Below are 23,377 nucleotides of genomic sequence, written 5' to 3'. Positions count from 1 at the left end.
CATTGTTCTGAATCACTTCGGAGTGTGAGCGCAGGGAATCGGGCGGTAAAGACGGAAACAAAACTACCTCTGAAATGTACATTTGTCAATAGCTGTAATGAACATGCTATTATGAAATAGATCACACGATCATTCCCCCACGACGTGTACGGTGGGCGGTTGACACTCATGCATTTCTGATGAATCATCTGTGTCATTTGCAAGCGAAATTTATTCGCAATCTTGGCCACAAAACCGTCCACACTTTATAGGTTATTGAAGCTTTTATATGGCGAATTTCGCGCGTGGCTACCCAAATAGCACTGGGGTAAGTGTCCCGTACCAATAAAGTAACACACTTGTCAATATACAAACTGTAATAAACACAGGCGACCCGTGTAGAAACTTGTAAATGAACAAAGTCCATGTCAATGAAAATGATTATTCGGCGAAGAATCTTTTGTTACGTGTGTTCAAGCCTCTCAACGTCGAGGCAATGTAACAGATACCCAACGCAAGCTTTCGGATACTTTGGGAGGGGTGAGGAAGTAGTGGGGTGGTGACGTCCCCCCTGCCCTCAAGGGACACTATGGGGGGCGGGATGCGGCTTCAGAACATCCCCGTGTGTAGGTCTTTAATGTAAAGCTATGGGGAAATACCCATCACGAAGCTTTTATTGAGCATATGTTATTATAGTTCACGTTGGAAGATTTTATGAGACTGGGGATAAAATGTAAATCGGGATGGTGGGGTAGGGATGTCGTATTAAATACAGTTTTATGTCATTATCTTTTGGTGCGTTGTAAAAGAAGCATTGGATTTATACGTTTTCAGTCGCCATAGCAAAACATTCAGAAATAACTCAAAACCCGACTCTTAAAGTACATTCGTCGTTGATAGGACTTGACTGAATATTTGCCAGGGATATTTTGGTAGAAACCATAGGGTGTTGTTTCAACGCTGCCGTGTATATCAGCTGGAACGAGAGTACAAGCACGGGGGCCATTGCCGTTTTAGGACTGTTTCCATTTAGACAACGGCGTTCGTGTATTAGTGATCAATGTGTATGTTGTCGTGACCAGACCTGCTTCTATACATGCCAGATAAATAGAAACAATCCAAGACATTTACCTCCAGATTTTCTTTGTTGCTTTGTCCAAAGTTGGAACTGTTTATCGTATTCTTACCACGCGCTGGAGTATTTAGAGAATGCACGTTTTAGAAACTCAAGGTTACAAGTTTTGTCTTTTTCAAAGAAAGCAGCTAGTTTGACCACAATGGGCTGGCAATTCTTGACTGAAGATTCTGTTTTTAAAAGGTAGCGTTCTCAACTGCACGACAAGCACGTAAGGATGGGTTTACACATGTTAACAAAGTTAAAATTAGCGAAATACGCATCGTATTGTAAACTCGTCCACGTGGTCATTTCGTGTTTACAAATTGGGCAAACGAAACAGAGTTTTTGAAATAGCTGATCGTTTCTGCTTAGGATTGCCGGCCGTCAGGGGGCAATGTTCACAAACACCCTCTCCCGTGGCCATGATGAGGGATGTTCGTGGTGGGACCCACAATATTCTTCTTGAACACACCTTCGTATTGACTTAGCTCTGGTTTCAGAAGCCGTTCTTCCCCGTGTGTGTACAAACGCACGAGGCGTTCGGGTAATATTGTCACATATGTGTGTTGACATTGTATTGAAGTTGTGTGGCCGGCGAATTACTTCGGTTGACAAATCAGGGCTCTCCTATTACAATTTAATGCTTCCATTGTACTCTGTATATGCATACAGAACTTGACTCTGGTCGCAGAATTCGCCTCCCAGAATTTCTGTTTTCTAAAGTAAGCGATAGTGTTTGTTTGGCGAAAGCGAAATGAATACCCAATGCGTTCTCCGTGGCTATATTAAAGGATAATTATTCAGTTGTCTTCCGTCTAAATCGCGAAGGCAAACACGAGATTCAGGAGAGCTCTCTTATCGCTGTCGATAAGCACTGCGTGAAAAAGGGGCGGTGTTATTGGCCGCGACCAGCGAGAGGCGGAGCCTAGCGAAAGTCATTACTAGTCGATCAACTTAAAGCCGTGACGTCAGGTTCCCGAAAACCAATGAACAGGGGGCTTTTGTTGGAGTAAAAATGCGCTAAAAAGCTGCTCTATTGGAGAGATTTAGTTCATAATAAATAACGAATGATTCAATATTGAGGGGAGACATTTGGTTTGGGTGAATCTTGGGTTGACCAGTAGCTCGCTCTCGATCCTGTTGTTCTACGATGTCTCTTGTGTCGACACAGTTTTTGTGATTTGAGTTGTGCGAAACACGCTTCGAGACTCTGGGAGTACGTTTCATTGGACCGCTAGCTACCGGAGCGGTCAGTCTTTATCTGGACACACTGGACTTAGGAGAGTGGTCAGTGTTAGGTTATGTCTTTCCCCCAACTTTCAACATTAAGCTTTGCATCCAGCTCTGGTTCCCCTCTGACAAGCACACAGGTAAGACAGTCTACAGTGGCAACACTTTAACGATACGGAAAGAATTCAAACTATTTGAGGAGTTTACCCTCTAGGTCTTTTACATAGGAAACGTCTCTTATAGCTTGTGTGCTCATACGATTCATGTGTACGCTTAACTGTTACTTACGTTTCATGACAGTTACTTAAACCTTTTTTTAATTTCTAGAATTTATGCAAGATGAAGTTAGGGTGCATTTTCGTGTCAATTTCATGCATTTTTTGTGAACGTCAAATCTGTAAGATAGTGCAATTGGTTCAAGCTGACATCACACTATTTCTTTACAACCAAATTATTTTTGTAAATTAATTTTAATTTGAATACATTCAGGCTATATTATATTTTATTAACTGTATCATGTTATTTTATATTATAATAGTGATAATAATAATGTAAACATCATGACTGCTTGACAATAGTAAGTATAGGTTGTACTAACAAATAAATATATTCTAATATCGTGTTGTACGCATACAAGGGATACAACTGTTTGTAATAGCTGTATGTCACTGTTGTATTGATGGGCACAGTTATTCCTGCAACCAGATGATATATAAACTACCCTCATTATAAGATCTGCTTTCCATAAAATCCTTGGTCGGTTCGATTTGAATATTAATGGACCTGACAGGTGTATTATAACTAGAACATGGTGTCTGTCTTGAAGTATGGCGGTATGCTGGATGTATATTCTATGTATTCAGTATGAGGAAACTTCTATGCTGTGGGAGCATTTATTATTGATGTCAAAAATTATATGTTTTGGGTATGTTGTCTTGACTGCTTAGAACATGCCTCCCTGATATTGTAAAACGTTACCCACAATGTATATATGTAATTATACACAGTTACATTGTTTTTCGTTATAAAGAAAAAAAGTAATATTTTATTTCTTGGACAGATATCAGTGTCAACCATGTTTTCCCACCCACCCCATAACCTTCCCCTCCTCCCAAAAAAACCTTCCCTTACATCCAACCAGTTCATAGTCTGATCCATGTCATGTCAGTCCCACCCCAATACATCACAATCAAGTTATTTTTTTGTTTTCCAGATGACTACGACCACGCCCGCCGCCCCCACCCCCCGGGCATGTTGTGAAAATGGTCGGCCGATCATGACCGACCCCCACACGGGTCAGACTATATGTTCCTGTCAGTATGGCTCTGCCCTCCTAAACTATCCCCGGGTCCCGGGGCTTGCAGAGAGCGTTTACAGCGCCTCTGCTTATGCCGCTGCCGTCTCGCAGGGGTACGTGTCCCTGGGGGCTGAAGGATCAGCCTTTTATTCACCCCTCGTAAGTATATATTTTTAAATAGAATTATAACAATCATATTTAAATGTTATTTTTTTCACACAAATCCTTATAATCCCTCTCATAAAATATTACCTGAATTAAAATGATTAACATTTTACCTGAAGGACAGTTTGGTTGTAATGGCTGGGGCTTCATGTAAGTCAAATTCGTGTTTGATTTAATATTTATGATATTTCTTGATCGATACATTTCTTTGTTATCAAGCTGAGAAAATCGTGACTAATTTATATTAATCGGGATTAATTTCATTCGCTTTTGGTATTATTACACTGTATAAAAAAATAGAAAAAAATATTTTAGCTGATAATGGTTTCAAAACAGGAATTATGACAAAATACATCCATTTCAAAATATCAAAACAACTCCAATTTGATTGTAAACTACTCCCTATTTCACTCATTTCGAGAAGGAAAAAAGTTGGAAAACTGTATCAATATTATTTTCACACAAACCGCCCTCTTAGTAAGAAAATCCCTTAATTAAGTGCTGTAATCGCTCTCGGAGGAGTTCAAACCGGCTCTCTAAGAGCCCCCAAGTTGTGAAAGGGTTCACTGACTGTGTTGGTGTGTCTCAATTTCACGCTTTCGGCTACTTCTTCAGTTATCAGTCACGCTCGAAGCCCCTCCGTACTCCCGGGCGTTAGCGCAAGAGGAACTCGCATGCCCCCAGCAATTATTTAACTATTACCGGTCACCACGGTGGCCCGATTTCCACGAAAGCGATAAACAAGTGATAATAGTACTTTCGGATGCAGCTGAATAAAGTTGAATTGTTTGTTTATTTATCAAAGTGTCATTTTAAGAATTTGTTGGTTGTCTATTGGATATTTATTGTTATGAATCAAACCTGGAGGTGAAAACGAATAATTTTATTTCAAAATAAATATTTATGCATACTTACATATGTTGGGATAATGATTAGGTTTTAATTGAACAGTATGACGCTCCAGTCTCATTGATACATGGCACATTAAATATCTTTCTTTAAACTTTCAATGAAATATCGGTTTTGGTCAATTTCATTGCAGTAACTTTTGTTAAATAATTTTCTTTGCAAGGAAAACATGTGATCATGTTCTCAATTACATATTGTGATTTGGGTAGAAGACTTTCTAAATCTCTAGTGTAAATATTAGGGATCAATTTACGTTCAATATTTCTTCGTCAAAGTTGTAAAAGAACGGCTTTAATGCGATGAAAAGACGACTAAAATTAATTATTTATTCACTGTAAAAGATAATTATTTTGTAAGTATATTTTTCATGCAATATCTTATTCTAAATTTAGACTGGCACTCCTTATGATCTGAAAGACACGTCGGAGGCATGGAGAACCGCATTAGCACAGCCAGGTTTTCCCTACGATCCGACAATGGCAGTCTATCCCTACGGACCAGGGTAAGTTCACTGATAAAAAACCCAACTATTTCAGTATTTTTTACATATTAAAATAAAATGCTTCTGATTTTAAAACACAATTATTGTCTCTAAATGGATTTATAATCATAATCGGAATATTTTTACTTCCGGGTTTACATTATCTTGTTTACGCCACTTATAGTTTAGACTGTAAGATGTATTATTAACAATAATATCACATTACTAAATTGTATGTTTCCTTGATTCAGTGTTATCAGCTTGCAAAATATCATATTTTTTTAAATTCCAGATACGGCGGCTTAGATTTAAATGCAAGAAGAAAGAACGCAACACGAGAAAATACGAACACTCTAAAAGCGTGGTTATATGAACATAGGAAAAACCCGTACCCAACAAAAGGTGAAAAGATTATGTTAGCTATTATTACCAAAATGACTCTCACTCAAGTTTCCACGTGGTTTGCTAACGCCCGGAGAAGGTTAAAAAAGGAAAACAAGATGACCTGGTCCCCACGGAACCGATCCGAGGATGGAACGGACAGTTTGGACGGGAACGGTGATGGTGATTCTGACGCTGGGAAAGATGACCATAATGATTCAACGTCAAACGCCGGAAATATAGACGACCTCGACAACATAGACTGCAACGACAGGTCACTGCTGTCACCAGGTAGGTAGTGTTTAAAAAAAAAAATGTTTATGGAAGAATTCTGTTCGCTGCAATATTTAGAAATGCAATTATCCCGTGTGATTGGTAATTACAAGGGGGGGTAACTCTGCTTTTTTGGTGACGTGATTCTTCATACTGTTTACTTGTTCTAATTACTTAATATGCGATACTTTGGAATTTAATAGTTTTTAAAAATTAATTTATGTATTTTAACCGTCTTTTAAATGATAAACAATGGGACATTTTCTCTGAATGTGTCAATAGGAAATGAATTTATTGTGATATAAACACAGACTATATTTTTTCAAAAGGAATGCCATGAAAGCGTATGCAATTTCCATTCAAGCATGCGTTTCTCTTTTAAATGTATTGCAAAAATAGTATTTTAAAAAAGTCTCTAATGTTTTTTTTGCCGATATGGTTAAATACTTTGACACCAATTATGCGGACGTGACACGCCTCGTGGTGAAATTCGTGACTCACAGATCAAGCGCCATTACTCTGCGGTGTACTCCCGGCCTAAGTTTTAAGTCTTTATTTATCTTGGGAGAGCCATTACTTAGTATTGCAGCAACATAACTGGAGCTTTTAATATCATAAACTTGGATAGGCCTGTTAAGTAGGTTTAAACAGTTATGAAGAGAGCAATGAGCTCCGGTACTATATCATATGTGTGTTATTGTCGATCTGCGGTCATTAACGCTGGTTTACTGCATAGCACTGCCTAGTTAGACTTCATTCACAAATGGTGTATATTTCACTAATGGGTGATAACGACATGAAATTGACATGGTGTCACTGTATAGGTGCAAAAAGTGCCTTAGCGTCTTCTTCATGTTCAACATGCTAAAATATTAACAAAATTCGTTTTATGAAGACAATTCGTCCTATGTATCAATTTAGTGATTTATTTATCAGCATAATTGTGTTTCCGAATAGTGAAATGAACAAGCTTTGAAATTGACAATATTTGATCAACACTTGAATGATGTAATAAATCTGCTATCGGCGACAAAAGTTATTGACAATGCTCATCAGTCCAATAATCTGAGGATGTTTTTTGCCCGACTCTCATTTGCTAATGGGGTCTGGTTTCAGTCACGGAGTCGAATTCCTTGATTCATGAAAGTGAGCGTTAGCTGCATTGTGACTTCACAAAGGCGGGACGTAATTGTATTGCAAACAGACTGCAAATAAATTAATCAAATATTTGATTAATTGATTTTGCCTTCTCTTTAGCGGTGAGGATGCAAACTGTCCTTTTGGTACAGAGCGCCTCGGATTGAGTTAGACTTGGGCGATTATGTTCCTCTAACGACTAATGACAAAAGCATTTGACACCCCTCGCAGCGACATCTAGCGGATGAAATTGATACCCTTCATTACGTTGCCTGTCAGCTGTCTGACTGAAATAGACAACAAAAGATGAAGCCTGTTTAATTTAGGTTATCGATTTACTCTCCTGTTTAGGGTTTTCAAAAATTTCGCTAAAACTTCCAGTGAAAACGTCTTCCTTTTATTGCTCAATTGAAATCGAATTGTTTTCGAATTTGTGATTTTTCCCGTCGTTCACTGAAACAGCGTTTTGTTGTGATCATGGAAAGAGTGGTATTTAAATTGTAATTTATGGGCTAGGTTGATTAAAATCATTCTCATCATATTGGATTTTCCTTCACTGCATTAAGAGTGTAAATACGAGTTAATATGCATCATATTACGATTAAATTGCGTCGGTTATCACGAAATATGCTGTGTTGGATTTTGTTGGGCAAATACGCATATCAATTCAGCATTAACATACATTTTATTGTTTATTTTCAATTAAGCACATTAACGTGAGATAGGGTAAACAGACGAACAGCTGTTTTTCATGCCTTATTTATAGTTCAGAATCGTATCCTAGCTGTCCCAAAGCAATTGTTAGTCTTATTATCATGATAATTTCAGAAATGGATATGTCCTGAAAATATAAACAGCTACGAACTAGATTTCATATACTTCACTGACGTGGTGTCATTGCTGATCAAATATATTGAATTAAGAAACACTTTCAGCGATCCTTGACGGAAATATTATCAAGAAACATTATACAATATAAACATAATCCTTTGTATTGATGGAGGTTGCAGATGCTGTGATTGTTTTAAATTCATATGTAAGTTGCGGCTATGTAAAACTCATCTTTCTCCATAGAATAAACATGTCGAATAGAGAATAATATCAGATTTTATATGGATTTTCGATAGTTATTTGTATTCATGATATAAGGATATGCCAATCAGGATTTAAAATCGTGACGTGTATGGTAATAGAAATCACAATGTATTTGGACATGACTAGATTGAATATCGCGTTGAATACTAATACTGACAGTGGTTGTGAATATACATATGTCATGTACAACCAGAATTGTATTACAAGGTGTTTGGTGAGTGTTGTACGCAATATACAAGCAATGTAGGCGAGATATAAAACAGTACACACCTCTAGACAGAATATCAAACACACCTACTCAATTGTTTAGTGAAATACGACATTTTTAACAATTCCTAAAAACTCATTGTACTTTCATTTATTAGTAAAGATCGCGTTGTGTATATTTTGTATTTTCATGAAATATAATCTATTTTGATCTTGGCGAACAATACAAATATATTTTTTTTATGTGAGTTGCATAAAATATATTATTCCTCGTTAATTTCACCAATTTTAACATGTCTTGTTAATTTCACCAAGTATAGCATTTCTTGTTAAATGTATCAAGTCTACAATTTCTTGTAAACTTCACCAAATCTACAATGTTTTGTGAATTTCAAGTGTCCATGTTCATTGCTTGACGGATAATGTATGTTGTCAATTGCATGAAATAGACCATATCTAACCCGGTAATGCACCGAGAAGAACTGCAATAGACACCGCCCGGGTATTAAGTGTTTATTTACACACACCACAAATCACTCACCCATAAACGTCTGCCCTTGATCTTTCTGCGTCACTAGAGCCTTTCAATCAAAGTAATTAATACCAATAATGATGGCCAATATCAATTATACATTGCTTCAGTGGGCTCTCTTCTTTCATCTGGTGCTCTTTGGCAATCTGGGCCGAAGTCACCCGCCTATTGTTCTCAAGCGTTTACCTGTAACATGGAGATTCTAAAGGATCAACTAAACCACGGGAATATGCAAACATTCGCCGGGCGAGCCGTTAGGATAAAAAAAACACAGGAGGAAATCGTGCAGTTGGGTTGTCTGGGGATCGCAGGGGTCCGATAGCGCTGTGGGGAGCGTAAGCGATAGGGTCGAAAATGTTGGGTGGGGCGTTGGGGGAAGAGTGGAAAAGTTACAGGGTGTACACGGGGTGGAAGAGGATCAGTCCAGGGTGCTGTGCAGGTGTGTGAGTGGGACGTGGTGTGAAGAACGGGGGTCGTTGGTGGGGTGGCTGTTAATTGTCAAGCGAACGGGTAGATATCTTGTGTGGATGGCGTGAAAATGGGGTGGATATTTAGTACGGGTGGGGTGGGGGTAAACAGACATGATATATATTGGGGTGTGTAGGGGTGGGGGTGTTTGTGGGGGTGGGAGGACGAAAGCGATGTAATTAACACTTGGTGCAGGGGGGTGGGGGTAAAGACACGATGAGTATATGGGTGTGGGTGGGGTGGTGGTGGCGTGTGGGTTGGTCACGTGGTAGATACTGAGGGCGCTGATTTAATGAACACTGGGTGGGTACTGAGGGTGGTGTGGGTCAAGGCCACGGTTTAAACATATACTGGGGTCCCCGAGTAACGCACTAACGGGGACATAAAATAAAGGTTGATTGACTGGATCAATGTTCATTGTGAAACAGTGATTGACCATTCTTGGAATCTGTCACTAAACCTATCTGACACACTATTCCACCGAGATATAACAAAGGTTATTGGTGTAAAAGCCATGACACAATTATAGTTCTATGCAATGTTTCCACCCAACTATCCTTTAGACTAAAGCCTCAACTAAAACATAACTGCATTTCACCTCCAACTAACCCAAATGCACCTATGTAATCAACTGAGGTACGTTTTTCCTAAAAGATTCACACACTATTTATTATTATTAATAACCGTTTCATCTCAGTTCAACCCCAATATTTCCTTGGGGCCACCGTAGACGATAGGTTCCCCATTTCCCCCGCAACGTTTCGTATCAAGTTACACTCTTTCACAGCCGCCTCTGTGGAGGCAGCAGCAGGCAAGTGGAGTTATCACAAGTTTGTGGAAAACGGCACGAAGAATCCTTTTATCGAAACAGTAACGATTTGGCAAGCGGATCTCATGTGCCTAATCGCCAAATTTAACAACTATCAGATACTTTTTACTTGTTTTCATTTTGCAAGCAAGAATGTTCAGGCTATTTTCGTAAACAATCTGTTAAGAATTTTGGAACTCCGCGTTCGTTTATCAGTGATCATCAGTTGTTTTCTGTTTTATAGTATCGTCTCGTTGTGATCTTGGGGTCTCGCGCATTCTGTGCGGTTGTTGATAAATCTCTATATAGCTGTTAGAATGTGCATGTGTGACTCTTGAATCGTCCTGAGATTTGTTTATAAGTAATAGTATATCTCACCCTTCCCGATACAAATTGAGATAGGTCCGAATACACACATTTCTTCCAAAAACAATTTAAGATTTATTTTTGAAACACGCCATCAGTATCTGATTGAGTAGAAAGAAGCTGTTATATATGAGACAATTCTTTCTCCTATTTCAACAGTTGGACAGTTTTACTGTTCTGGTACAGAGTGCAAATCTGTTTCATTTTACCAATACACGTATTAACAAAGTGTTTTCCTTCTTACATCAGACTAGGAAGCAAGGATATGAAATTGTATCACAACAATGATACTTATATTCATTGTTGGATTTTCTTGCTAGTCATACCAATAATTATGTTGATATATTTAATAAATATAAAATTAATTGCACGTCACAACCAGATTGTCCCTTTTTCTTTAAAATATTTGTACTGACTGCCATACATTAGCTCTAACTGGAAATCATCGTGTATTAATACACATATTAACGATATTAACGTATATTAATAATTTTGTTATTATCAGATATTACACATGTTATCTTCATATCACTAAAAGCATGAACTAAAGTTTCAAAATATTCCTACGAGTTGAGTATCAATTTTATTTCTAAGTCGTTGAATAAATTAAATTTTGAATATCTTTACAACATTTTTCGTTTATATAAAACAAATGTATTTTGTCACTTTGAAATCCCTACATTCTGAAGCATGTCGCGATTTCCTTGCTATAAAACATCCACGGCAAGACAAATATTGTCAAAGGAAAACAAGAGATCTTCAAATCAAGATTCTGTCAAACGGTTTATCAGCGTCCACCTCCCCTGCGGATTTCATCATGAGATGTCATCCCAAATCCCCTCCCCCTAATCCGACGGATTAACCCAGGCTCCTGCTTGATATGGTTTGCCCGACTGCCATAGCCCTGTACATATCCGGTCGCCGCTGCAACCCACCTTTTTCGTGTTTTGCCGAGCTAGTTGTCCATTTCACTCTTGTCTTGTCAGTTTCAGTGCTAAGAGCTACTGTTGTATTACTCACTGTGCGAGTTTCATGGAGCACTGCCGGGGATGGATGTCTCAGGGGTGTCTATTTCGGGATTAGGTCATAAGAAAAAATGCAACAGCACTTGGTGCACAAGATAACTATTTCAATTTTTATCGGCTTCATTTTCCTGTTTATTTGTTTATTTGTTTATTCAATTTGCAGTTAATTCTCACTAGTTTCATAAAACCATTGAAACTAATACTGGATTAATATTTTATTAAAGGAAGCATTCGATATGTGACAATTCAGAATAAAATAATTTTGAAATGATTAAGCAAATCTTGGCTGTGAGCCACTTGCTAACTGAATATTATTTATCGTCCCCAGTCATGTTTATTCAACTTTAGATATTAAGCGTGTTTACTCCCATCCAGCCGACACTGTACAAAGGCCACCGAGGCACAATTACGCGTGCTTTCCGTGACTCATGTGTGTAATCCTTTGAATGAATATTGATATCTAACTTTGATTGATCTATCGATCACACGGTATTGATTGACTTGTTACAACTGTCAATTCCCCCGACTGAAATACGCAACCATGTCAATTGCAATACCCACAGAGAGACGTACCTGGTATGCGATGACACGGGGGTTGTACATAACAGTTTAATCAGAAATAAATAACTATGGCTTTGAAATATACACTCTCAGAAGGGGAAGTCGACAGTGAAAAGATTTAATAAATCATTGGATGTATAGAATCACGACTCCTGGAGTACAATATTAAGATGAACAAACACGAGTCTACATTTATCAAATTGACGTAAACGCTCAATAGGCGACATATAGATATGAAATTGCATACACATTGAAATTGACATACATAAATCCGACACAGACATTCATTTATTAGTACATCGCCCTGAACTATATTCAAAAGTACTTGGGTTTTACTTTTTGCATTGAGGACATGTTTTCAACAGGGTAATGTCGGCTGTGCTTTGTCGGCGTCCACACTGACATGTTATCTCGATTCGTTCTTTCAATTCATCATATAAACGTCTTTAGATAATATTCATATTTCATATTAGGGACTTGGAACATGTGGATAGAATTGACTCAATGGGGAAATGGGTATTGGGATAAATGAAGCGTGATATCGCTGTACAGAAACATTCAACGATCTTAGCGACACGATGAGGGTTAGGTCTGTTTGTGCGAGACTTTATATTCAAAAGCTGAGGTCTTTGCAAATGTAATTAACCCTTTCCATTTCTTAATAAATCTTTCAGATAGTCTCCATTTATAGTTTCAGTAATGACCTAAACTACATAAAGACGCCTTAGTGTGATGATATCATTTGATCTTGATGTAATTTCGCCAAAGAGAAATATTGAAAGTTTTATTTGAAACTCATTTAAGCGGAAAATTTAAAGGGTTAACCAAACTCTAACTACTTTTTATGAAACGAACAGTTGAGAAACATGCACCGGTTAAACCGACACGGTTAAATTTACATGTTTCGTCACAAATAGGGTACTAATCGATAAAATCTTTAGAAACCCGTATTTTTTATTCAATGATTTTCCATTGTGTAAATGAACGTTTAACACAGTCTAAGCTTCAAATACAGAAATTTCTTTGACAGAATAACAAAACCAGATAATACACGTTGGGGATGTAGTTCGAAAGGGATACACATTTCAAGTCTAATAGTGAAGTTGAGTTTGTTTATTGATGTAGAAGTTAATTCTTCGCGAATGCACTTAAATAAGTATCCGTGAACTAGCTGAGTGTTTGTGAGACATAGCAGATCTTTACGCGGAGTCTTATCATAGCGATCCCTCTTCAGTTTCGAGACCGGGTTCCAGGACAACTGTATTCCAAGTTGACGGATCAGTGGAACTTGCAACAGAGTTAGGCCACCCCTGCCAAAATGGCGATTTCAACACATGTAATAACAAGACATCCAACCTTTGACATCCCGATATTTGGAAGGAATTTCGGAAGGCTGTAAAAAACACGAAGCCCCAGTCAGGCGCTATGGTTTTACTTTCTCGAGTGTTTTGTAAGAAATCCCCAAACGTTTATCGTATCCTCTCGCTTGCCTTGGCCGCGGATAGGATATTTTTCTACATGTCTTCAAGTGTCAGAGAAAAATGCCATATAATGAATCGTAGTTCCTCGCCTACTTAAAGTGTAATGTATTCTAAAAATGATGTTTTTTGACAAAACGTTTAGTTTAAGCCTGTCCTATCTGATATACCGGCAGTTTACTGACGAGAACAAGGCTATGGTTTATGGAAGCAATATGGCTACATACTCCATCTTGTGAACGAACGGTTTGGCCGTCGGGGACTAGAAAAGTAGGATGAGCTCAACGAGTTAATTCAAAGAGGGTTCTCTTTCTTCTTCCGCAGGTTGTGATTTAAACAAATGTCATATACACTGGATTTGAATTTTTGAAAAGAAAAGATATTAAAATATCTATATATTTTGCGGTTTCGATTTTTATGATTTCAGTTTTGGTGATTAGTGACTATTTAAATTGATTTTTCTTAATCGATTTTCAGATATTTCCTCAGACAGGGAGGATGGGAAGGAGGGGATCATCAATGTGGAGGATGAGGATTCGAACCATAGCTTTAGGGAGGAACTGTTGCATAGGAATGCTGTGTTGGACGCGAAACTCGCAGCGGTGAACAGTGAAAGACTCATACGGGAGCGGGCGGTAGACAGTGGCGACGAAACATCGGACAGTAAATCTGACATCCCCCACCCCCCTACCACCCAGGGGGAGGAGAGTCGGTCATCCTCGGGAGGTGTGTCTCATCCCGTGTGTGGGAATCAACCCCCGACTCCCAGACCCAAAATATGGTCAATATCCGAAGTGCTGCAGTCAACGACTACTTCCAGTGCAACGAACACTTCCCGACCAGCTACCATCTCATCCCAGGCCCGCCCCAATTCGGGATACCTATACCTCCCCACATCCAGTCCCTCCTGGGCCGCAGGGCGGTACCCTGGGGTGGCGCACCACCCTCTCTCCCTCGCCCACACTACCTTGTCGTACCCCTACTCCCTGAGCACGCACACGGCAGCCAAGCCCTCTTTAGCCTCCGCCGCCGCCCAAGTCCGAAGCCTCGAAGCCCTTAGGGAGGGGGAGAAGGCGTTAAGGCCTAACGGACTCTTCTCACCTGCTCGAGACATTGATGGCATCAGACCCTCAGGTGAGAGTCCATTTTCAGTTCGACTTAAGCAGTATAATCCGGGTTTATTAATTTCCCTACGATAGCTTGATTTAGATTTAAGAGTATGGGAATGATAGCTTAATGAAATTGTCAGTTATAACCGGAATCTACTCTTAAGCAAGACATTGTTATTATTGATTAATTTTGTGTAATCTGTATTTCTCGATTCTGTTAAAAGAAAGATTAGTATAAAAAATAAAAATTATAACAAAGAGATCCTAAGACAAAATAAAACAAAAACAAACTCCCACTGCCCCCACACCCCACACCCGACAAAAAGTCCAACCAATCAACCAAACAACAAAACAACAAAACAAACAAACAAAAACGGTACGTAACAAACACAAAACAATCCACACCCAAGTAGGCAAATTAAATGAATCGAGCGACAAATTAAAAAAAACGATCGTCTCTGTGCCTAATCTCCCATGACTCGTTCAATGGGGACACACCCACCCACCCCCTTTCTGTTTTTCATTGATACACTACCCCCAAGCGAGTCCACCCTTTTCCTAGAACACAAGCATCACTGATGAAGGGATCAATTATTAATGACTATCATATCATAGACAGAAACAGGGCGTTGCCTCGCCAATAATAGAACCAGGAATATCACAATGTGCAAGTGTGTTAACAAAGATGTATTGATGACGAATATAGTAGCTAACATGTATTATACCATGTGCTATTCAAACACTCTCATTAAGACTTTAGTAAATTCTCATGAATATTTTCTATAACGTACTATTTACAACAGTTCCAAACATGCCGGCCGCACTGATTACCCGACTGAATCCAACGCCATCAGACGGCGTCAATGCTGGCATCGGATAGTGGCGGCCATTACTCGAAATCGAAACATAAATAATAGACTTCTAGCTAAGAACACGTCTCACCCAGACAGAAGTTAACTTGTAACGCTAAAAATATATCGAACCTATTGGCAAATGAACTGGCAAAGTTTTCTCAGCTTTTTCAGCGATAGTCGCAATCAGCCTAACCCATAGACAGTAATGACGCTTGCTTTATTCTATCTTTTGTGCCAAGCCCAGAAAAAGGAAAAATAACTGGTTTTACACAAGTCGTGCGATGTTTACATGCTTTCCTAATAATTACACTAACATTTCTGGAAGCGCATGACAATAGCTATCTGACAGCCACCCTTCTTAAGACGGCTGATTTTTCTACTTGATTAAGCGACGTCAAACGTCGAAGCGAGCATCGTAATTGAGTATGTTTTTGCGATAAGGGTCGACTGAGCACGACGTTTGGCCTCGGGTCCAAAAACAGTCATTACTGGTCATTTAGCATGATCGCGTCACGAGCCGTATTGTTAAGAGCAAGAACTCCGCGATCGTTCTGTTTCCTCTCGCGCTTCAACCTCGCGTCTTAAATCGCGATCTCTAACCCTTGTGGCATTTAGACCTCTGCTCATTTCCTTTTAGCTCGGCGTTCGACGCCCGTCTTGATCCGGCATTGTGGTCCCATGGGTTAGACAATGCAACGGACAAGCTTATGCCTGCTAGGAAAGGCTCCTCGCGCTTCTACTAATCCTCAGACAGGAAATTTTGACGGCGTGTTCTTGCTGTTCGAAATTGAATGTAATTTGCAGGACTTAATTCGAAAGCATGTAGAAAAATCAGTCACCGTCTCATGACCAAGACAACTCGCCGGTATTACTAATTTACGTGGGATTGCCTTTGTATCTTTTATTAGTAGGCCACCGGCAAGCCGTTCTCTGTCAAAGCATCTTTTTATATCAATTTCACATGTCAACGTCGTAATAGCTAACGGACCTGACTCAAATAGCTAATTTATCATTGTACATTTCTAATGATACCGTTTCCAGCCTTGTCGGTTTCAAATTAGAACCACCTTGGATTATCTTTTTTTCATAGATAACAAACAAACAAGTGCAAGGGCCCTTTCTCGAATATTATGTTTATATATCCATTATGTTATGCTAAATACCCGCTCTTTCATTACCGTATGTCCTTTTAGGTAGTGGCTTCGCCACTTTCCTTTCTAATAGAAACGTTCCACAGAATTACACTCGCATATGAATGCAATTTGATAGGACGGTTATTTTAGCGCCTTGTCCCCCGAATCGACTTAAAACTAGAATGGTCTCATGGTGTGTATCATAATATAATGATATAACGCAAGACAGTTCTGGCTGGTTAGTTCCAAATTATGTAATTATTTGCATTTGTCAACCTCCATGTGCCATTCATGTTGGCTCGGTATCCGATTTACAGAATTACCCTTTTATAAATCTACTTCTATAGTTATTAACACAATGGTGTCACGACCCGATGTCAAGGTCACGGGTTTCTCGCGAGAACAAAGGGGGATAACTACATACATAAACACGAAATATGACGGCCTTTCACAATGTATAGGACATTTCGCGAAACAATGCTAGTTCATCATGTTTTAAAAGTGTTACAACGATGATTAACTAGGACATTAAAGGTTTAGGGCGACACATACGTGACCCCCGTGTCTCAAGGTCACGTGCAGGGGCTTTTGCAACGCACATAATTTATTCTGCATGACCTGTTGGCGTTTATATACCAGGCTTACAAAGTCTGCATGCTTGTCGAGGACTACAGAGAGCGGTGGCTGATCCCCGCGAGATAAACAATCCACCTTTTCATTTCTCTAATAGATTTCAGTGTCAAAGTTCGAGATGGGACCATCAATTTTCAAGGAATGACATAACGCAGAGGAGGGCATGAAACGCCATTAAGAGATAAGAAAACAGAGCGATCGACTAAGCAAGGGCGATAACCCCATTGTTTATTCGCGTTAGCTTTGAAAGATTGATATTCGTACAACTGTGTATTTGTGCATTTTATGTCGACGTGTTGATCCTAATGTTTAACATACTTGACATGGGAGTTATATTTTACAGTGTAAATTTCTAACAAAGCCTGGTTGCGTATTTCATAAATGTCAATCAATCATTTTCCATCCTTTGAACCAATCAGATATGTGTTTTTTATTCTCCCCATTAATTAAAAAAAAATAACTCGAAAATCATTGCGTCTGTTCTGATTAAATTGCCGTAATGAAACATTGTGGGTGGTTACCTAAAAAACGATCACATTATCAACATCTGTTCATTTAGATCAGATCGATGCTTTTCAAGAATAGAAACTCGTTCGACCTGTGTATAAGTCCTTAAGTCGTTTTGTTAAGTAATAAATCACATTAATTAAAAGCATCCATTACTGCGTGTAAATTCATTGAATGTCTAAACAGCGTTCATTTAGATGTCTCGGTAAAATGGCCCCTGTAGCCTTTTAACCTAACCCTTAAATTTCCAGTCTAGGCCACTTGTTCCTGCTCCATAAATCATGTAATTCTGCTGACCTCTCCTCTGACAAATTTGCCATAAACTGTTTGAAAATAGCGAAACAAAAATTTGTATTAGACCACAACCGTTGTTATACAAAGAATATGAAATCGCAACATGATTAATGGCAGGCAGGGCTTGTCCAAACTCGTGGTGTTCTGTTCCCTGGACAGACTGAATGTAACACGCGCAGATTTATTCACTGTTAATTGAGAAATGAAAGCTTTCGCGATACACTGACCACCGTTCGGGCTAATCAAGCCAAGGAGTTTATTGCAGTTTAGAAACACGGGCCTAACTAGATTTCGCGCATGAGCAGTCGAGAGCAAAGGCCGGCGGACGGTCTTTGACATGGATTCGAGGCTAAGAGCTGCTCTTAACCCTCGAACCGGACAAATTTCAGATCAATAATTAGAAATAATGGGAGTCTTCAATTGAGGCTTTTAGACACAGACCCACAAAGGATCGGCTTTAGGTGGCGTGCCTCTGCACACTGTTTCTGCTAGGGGTCGGGAAAGGGGGGTTTGGGTTCGAACGCCCGCCCTTAAAAGTGTCCCTCTTGCCAGCCCAGATGGTCCATGCCAAACAATGATCTTTGTGAATGAATAAATGGATTTCCTAACTGATAAAAAGAGCTTATGAGTTAATTTAGCGGGTCTCTCAACAGATTTTGGCCCGGGTCAGGTTCGTTAGATCAAAGGGCTTGGCCCTAGCACTTCGGGTAATTCCGCTCCGGCGGACTAACACGAAATTTGGGGGTTAAAATAGGATAGCGTTAGAATTCCCTGCCTGGTTAGAATGGGGCGCAGTCACGATTTGAAAAGCCTATAGATCAAACGTTTAATATAACGAAATTGCATCCGACAATTTAAAAAGCGAAGATTGAACTTGAGTAACCTCCGAAGTAATATTATTAGAGGTAGTGTGGCAATTTCTTTGAACGTTCGATTGTTCGATCAGTGGGACAAGGATGAAACATTAAATAGCGTTAGCGTCCCTTCTCCTAATAATTATCAAACACGGGTTTAATTTGGAGAAAAGCTGAATTGCTAAATTTGAGAACGTGTTTAATTGTTTCTAAAATATTTAGTAATTAATTTACTTGTGCAAACATACACAATTTGGGTTCACTTGGTTTAGTGTTTGTTTTTCACAGCGTCGAATGGTTTACGCTTGTTGCAGTATTTTTCTTCTCTTACACTCTCTCGTCAAAATATTTTACAATTAGAGAAAAAGTAAGCCATTTGAGCATGGTATAGGATCGTAGAAAGATAACATATACCCAGCATGTTTGTTTACGCTGCGCCACGTCCCATTAAATTCCAGCAAATAATTTACATATCGTTTCAAATTTTATTTTCTTTGCTCGGAAGCTAAATGACACATAATCAAAATATCCACTGACTGAAATTCCAAGATCTTTCAGTCATAAATAAGCTCGTCTCATTTTCCCATCTGCACCGAGCGAAATTGCTGTCGTAGTATTTGGTTTATATTTTGTTTATTTTGACATCAAACAGCATTAAGGCACGGTCCACTTATGATGTAGATATAACTAAGCGTCCTGTGTGGTGCATGGAGATCCCCCAATATTAAACACCCGAAAACTGTTAGTATTTTCGCAGTTTTATCGGAATAGCCACAACTGCTACAAAAACAGCCACGCTGTCGAGATGTTTTTTTTAGGAAAACGCAAACATCTCAGTTCCCAGTATCCTCATATCGCATCGCGATACCAAAATATTTTATTGGCCTTTTATGACAAAATCATTTAGGAGATGAAATTAGGGTGAAATCCTGTTAAAATGCCCGCGTTCTCCGAAGAGGATTTCAGTGAGCAGGGTATATATTAACCAGATACGCTCCTTCTCTCGATGCTTGAGTTCGAATGCGTTTATAGGAGATCTCCATGGGGAAATTGAAGGGCCGAGTATTATCATATTATCCAGACCCTGCCCCTGCAAACCGTGATGAAATAGTCCCGTGGGGGTAAAGTTCGGCTAAATGTTTCAGTGTTGAAATTGAGAAAGAGATTCTAACAGGCCGTCTCGTTTCCCTTCCTCCGGGATCCGTCTAAATGTGTATCGGGGGACGATTGTAATATGATACTGGAAAAAATGATTATTTTTGACAGAAATAAATAACTTTAACGCTAGATATTTCCGGAAGATTATCGAATTCTCTTTATCTTTCTTTGCTCCAAGCAGGATATCATTTGATTAGATGAGTTTGTGTTCGACTTGAACTGAAAGTATTTTGTTTTCCAATCAAACGCGTATTTTCTAACCGACTAAAACAATAATCTATTGATTAAATTGTTGGACTTGATAAAGTGAATTATTTGAACAATGTAATTAATTTTAGATGTTGCAGATAAATTTTGAATATTTTCTAAAGATTACAATCAACCGTATGAGAGAATAATGAATTATTTTAAACCACAAATTTTATTTAATTCAGATTATTTCAACACTGATTTTAATAATCAAATATTTAACACATGTTAACCATTTATTGCTTAATTTATTACAAATTGATGTAGTAATTCAAACCGTTTCCGAATTTAAATGATTGAAATATTAAACTTTAAAAGAATATTTGAATAATCGAGAAATGCACATTGCCACAACTGCTCCACATATTTCAATGCTGTTTGCTTTTACGAAATACAGTTTTACTCTCTTTTATTTTCAGCAGTGGCTTCAAGCAGATTGGTAGAGTCAAATATCTAGGATGTGTTTTGTGTATATAAAGGAACAATTATTTCTGCAAAAATGGACTCTTTGGTGAAACACCTGTTTTCTATTGGAAATCCATCTTCTGTGATCTCAGCGACGCACAAGCATATCCAAGGTGAGTCTTTTAATTTAAATTCTAAATAAGTTTAAATTATTCATCATAGCAATATAAAGATATATATCTAGTATGAATATTGTGATTGTGACTTCGAACATGTTACTTCCTCATGGCTGAAGAAGATAAGATTAGGAAACTTATCATTTGAGGAGATAAGCTTTTTGACGGGATTATTTGAAATACACATTTAACCAGGAAAAACAGTTATATGTCAGTGTTTTGAATAATCTAGGCGGTGAAGTGTAAGTGTTTTAATTTTATAATTAGATCAGAATATGCGTATTTAGAAAAATGGGGCAGGTATTTAAACAACTAATGTTTATTCAATTCGACTTTGAATTTTTAAAATTCTTTTAAAATTAACCTTAAACCCAACAATCTCAATTTACGTTTTTAGCGTGTTTGAAGCCCTAGTGTTGTTGGTTTATGAGGGTGTCTGTTTGACAGTGACGGGAATGACTGTTTGTGTTGACCAGTGACTGGACAGTGGTCATGCCACGCACAGGGATGAACCTGTCCGTGTTTTCCTTGTTTTTCGAGTGATTTTACCAGTTTGCATTTATCTTGACAGACTTGTGCGATGACGGGTTCGGCGTATGGACACACACCCAGCAAACACAGACAGATGTGGACGGCTCACTTCATAGACAACTTTAAACAATGCCGCTACAAGAATTAGTTCTTCTGAGACAGGTGATTCGCCTCCGGAACTTATCGGAACTGATTTGGTGTGATCCGAACAGATTATAGCCCTATCGCTACAGATTATGACCTTTGGTCAACAGATATGAGACAGACTGAACGCTCTCGTGGTCAAAGCTCGTGCACTCAAATGAGATGAACATAGTGACCTTATCAGGCGCGTGGGACAGGTATTTGCTCCAAGACACGCTCGGAATCAAGCGCTTAAGTCCAAGGGGTGTGGAAAGGATTGACTTTGGGAGGGACGGGCGCTCTAGCCGTGTGAACAGTGGCGCTGTAAACTTAACACGACTCTGTGTGGAGTTTTGAGAAGACGGAGGTATTGTTCCCGCACGGAATGATGGGAGAAGTCGTGGACTTCCGACTTTGTATAGCAGTGCCTCTCACTCAGCCAGGGCTTTCTGTGCCAGACACCGCATCCGGAGATCCTGTCATCTATGTACAATATACTGGCAGTAGCCAGTGGTCAAACGGAAGATGGACACTGTGACAGCTTGTGATTGACAGTGTCTGATTCGTGTAGTCCCGACGTGCTCGGGACAATTCTCAAGTGCTATAAGACAATGTCACAGTGCGATCTGGCCAACAGTTGCAACCACATCCCTCCAGTCCTGATTCAGAGTGCTAACGCCCTAAATACCCATTATACCCCTAAATGACACTCGATACAATTCTATCTCCATTGTATTTTTAAACCCAATGAAACACGCTGTAATGGCCTAAGGACATTTTTGTGGCCATAATCTTTATGCCCGGCAACCCAAAGAAAACCCCTTTGTCCCAAATCCCTTTTCCAAAAGCCCCACAAACTGACTCCTATGGGAGTGAACCCGTATGTTAAGTGGGGCCTCTGACAGAATGAAGAACTAGTTTATGGCATCGAATCGTTAGAAATCCTTCATTGTGATGTACATTTATTTGTAATTTTAAACCATCAGTGTTTTATTCTTGGGAATACATCATCATTGAACATATGTCTCTGGTCACGTGTTTTCTTTGTGATAACATTCAACGCAACACAATTGCGGTTTTATCTCGCCAAAGGTGACAGTTTTGCCAAATACAGAGCTGCCAAACATATGTGAAGTGAGTCTTTTCATGTCGTTTAGTTCGTTATTCGGGTCAATGAATTGAGACCAGGAGCATTTATACCCACTGAAATATTCGAGGCAGGGTTTTGAAAAGAACGTGCAACAGATGCTCAAATGTTTTAAGACGTTGACACGACGGTTTTTAATAAAAGAAAGAAGTAATATCCCAACTTGAGCTTTGGAAAACTACAAAGTGTGGCTGGTGAATGCGAATCAAAGTCTCTAACGCTATTATCGTTGTAGCCAACTCTGTTGTCTCGAAATATCGTACATTGACATGTGACCACACCTCCATGTTATGTGTACTCTCTCGATACTTTGTCTCTCTCAAAGCTTTCAGTTTATTTAACTTCGTGTTAACAGGAGTGTGAATGTATTATAATTAAAAACCAACAGAACCCGTTCCCTATTCATAATAAATCTCTACCAAAAGCAGAGTCCATTGTACGATTCAACTTATATCTCGAGCAAACTATAAACTTTATCCAAGAAATATTTTACAAACTGTTCGCCATAAATTCTAAAACTCACATACCAAAAGTATATCACCCACATCGACAGTCGCCCACCCACACCCAAAGACCGTCATCTCTGGTTCCAGCCATCCACGCCGCAGCTTCTTTAAGACAAAACCAAAATTCAATCACAGATGCGCACAGAAGCTCAATCAGAGTTTAAAATTAAAAGTGATCATAAGATATGT

The 23,377-nt window shown here is 39.0% G+C and overlaps 1 protein-coding gene across 3 annotated transcripts in view; it reads left to right on the top strand.

Moving 5' to 3' along the window:
• The window catches only part of LOC124141259 (homeobox protein araucan-like), a 29,253-nt gene extending 6,696 nt beyond the window's left edge, over positions 1-22,557 (top strand). Inside the window, exons 1-7 of one of the 3 annotated variants that reach the window (XM_046510362.2) lie at positions 2,097-2,466; positions 3,540-3,782; positions 5,090-5,199; positions 5,471-5,850; positions 13,987-14,643; positions 20,723-20,878; positions 21,453-22,557. In XM_046510362.2, the coding sequence (XP_046366318.1) occupies positions 2,398-2,466; positions 3,540-3,782; positions 5,090-5,199; positions 5,471-5,850; positions 13,987-14,643; positions 20,723-20,757 (1,494 nt within the window). In that variant the 5' untranslated portion in view covers positions 2,097-2,397 and the 3' untranslated portion in view covers positions 20,758-20,878; positions 21,453-22,557. Of the gene's footprint in view, positions 1-2,096; positions 2,467-3,539; positions 3,783-5,089; positions 5,200-5,470; positions 5,851-13,986; positions 14,644-20,719; positions 20,879-21,452 lie in introns of those variants that run through there. The other 2 variants (XM_046509581.2, XM_046511182.2) reach the window with 2 other exon arrangements.
• The last annotated feature ends 820 nt before the right edge of the window (positions 22,558-23,377 follow it).

The sequence above is a fragment of the Haliotis rufescens genome, unplaced genomic scaffold, assembly GCF_023055435.1.
Source record: "Haliotis rufescens isolate VD_foot unplaced genomic scaffold, xgHalRufe1.0.p SCAF_17, whole genome shotgun sequence".
Lineage (NCBI taxonomy): Eukaryota > Metazoa > Mollusca > Gastropoda > Lepetellida > Haliotidae > Haliotis > Haliotis rufescens.
Note: the sequence above shows the minus strand (reverse complement) of the source record. Positions and strands in the feature narration are given on the sequence as shown.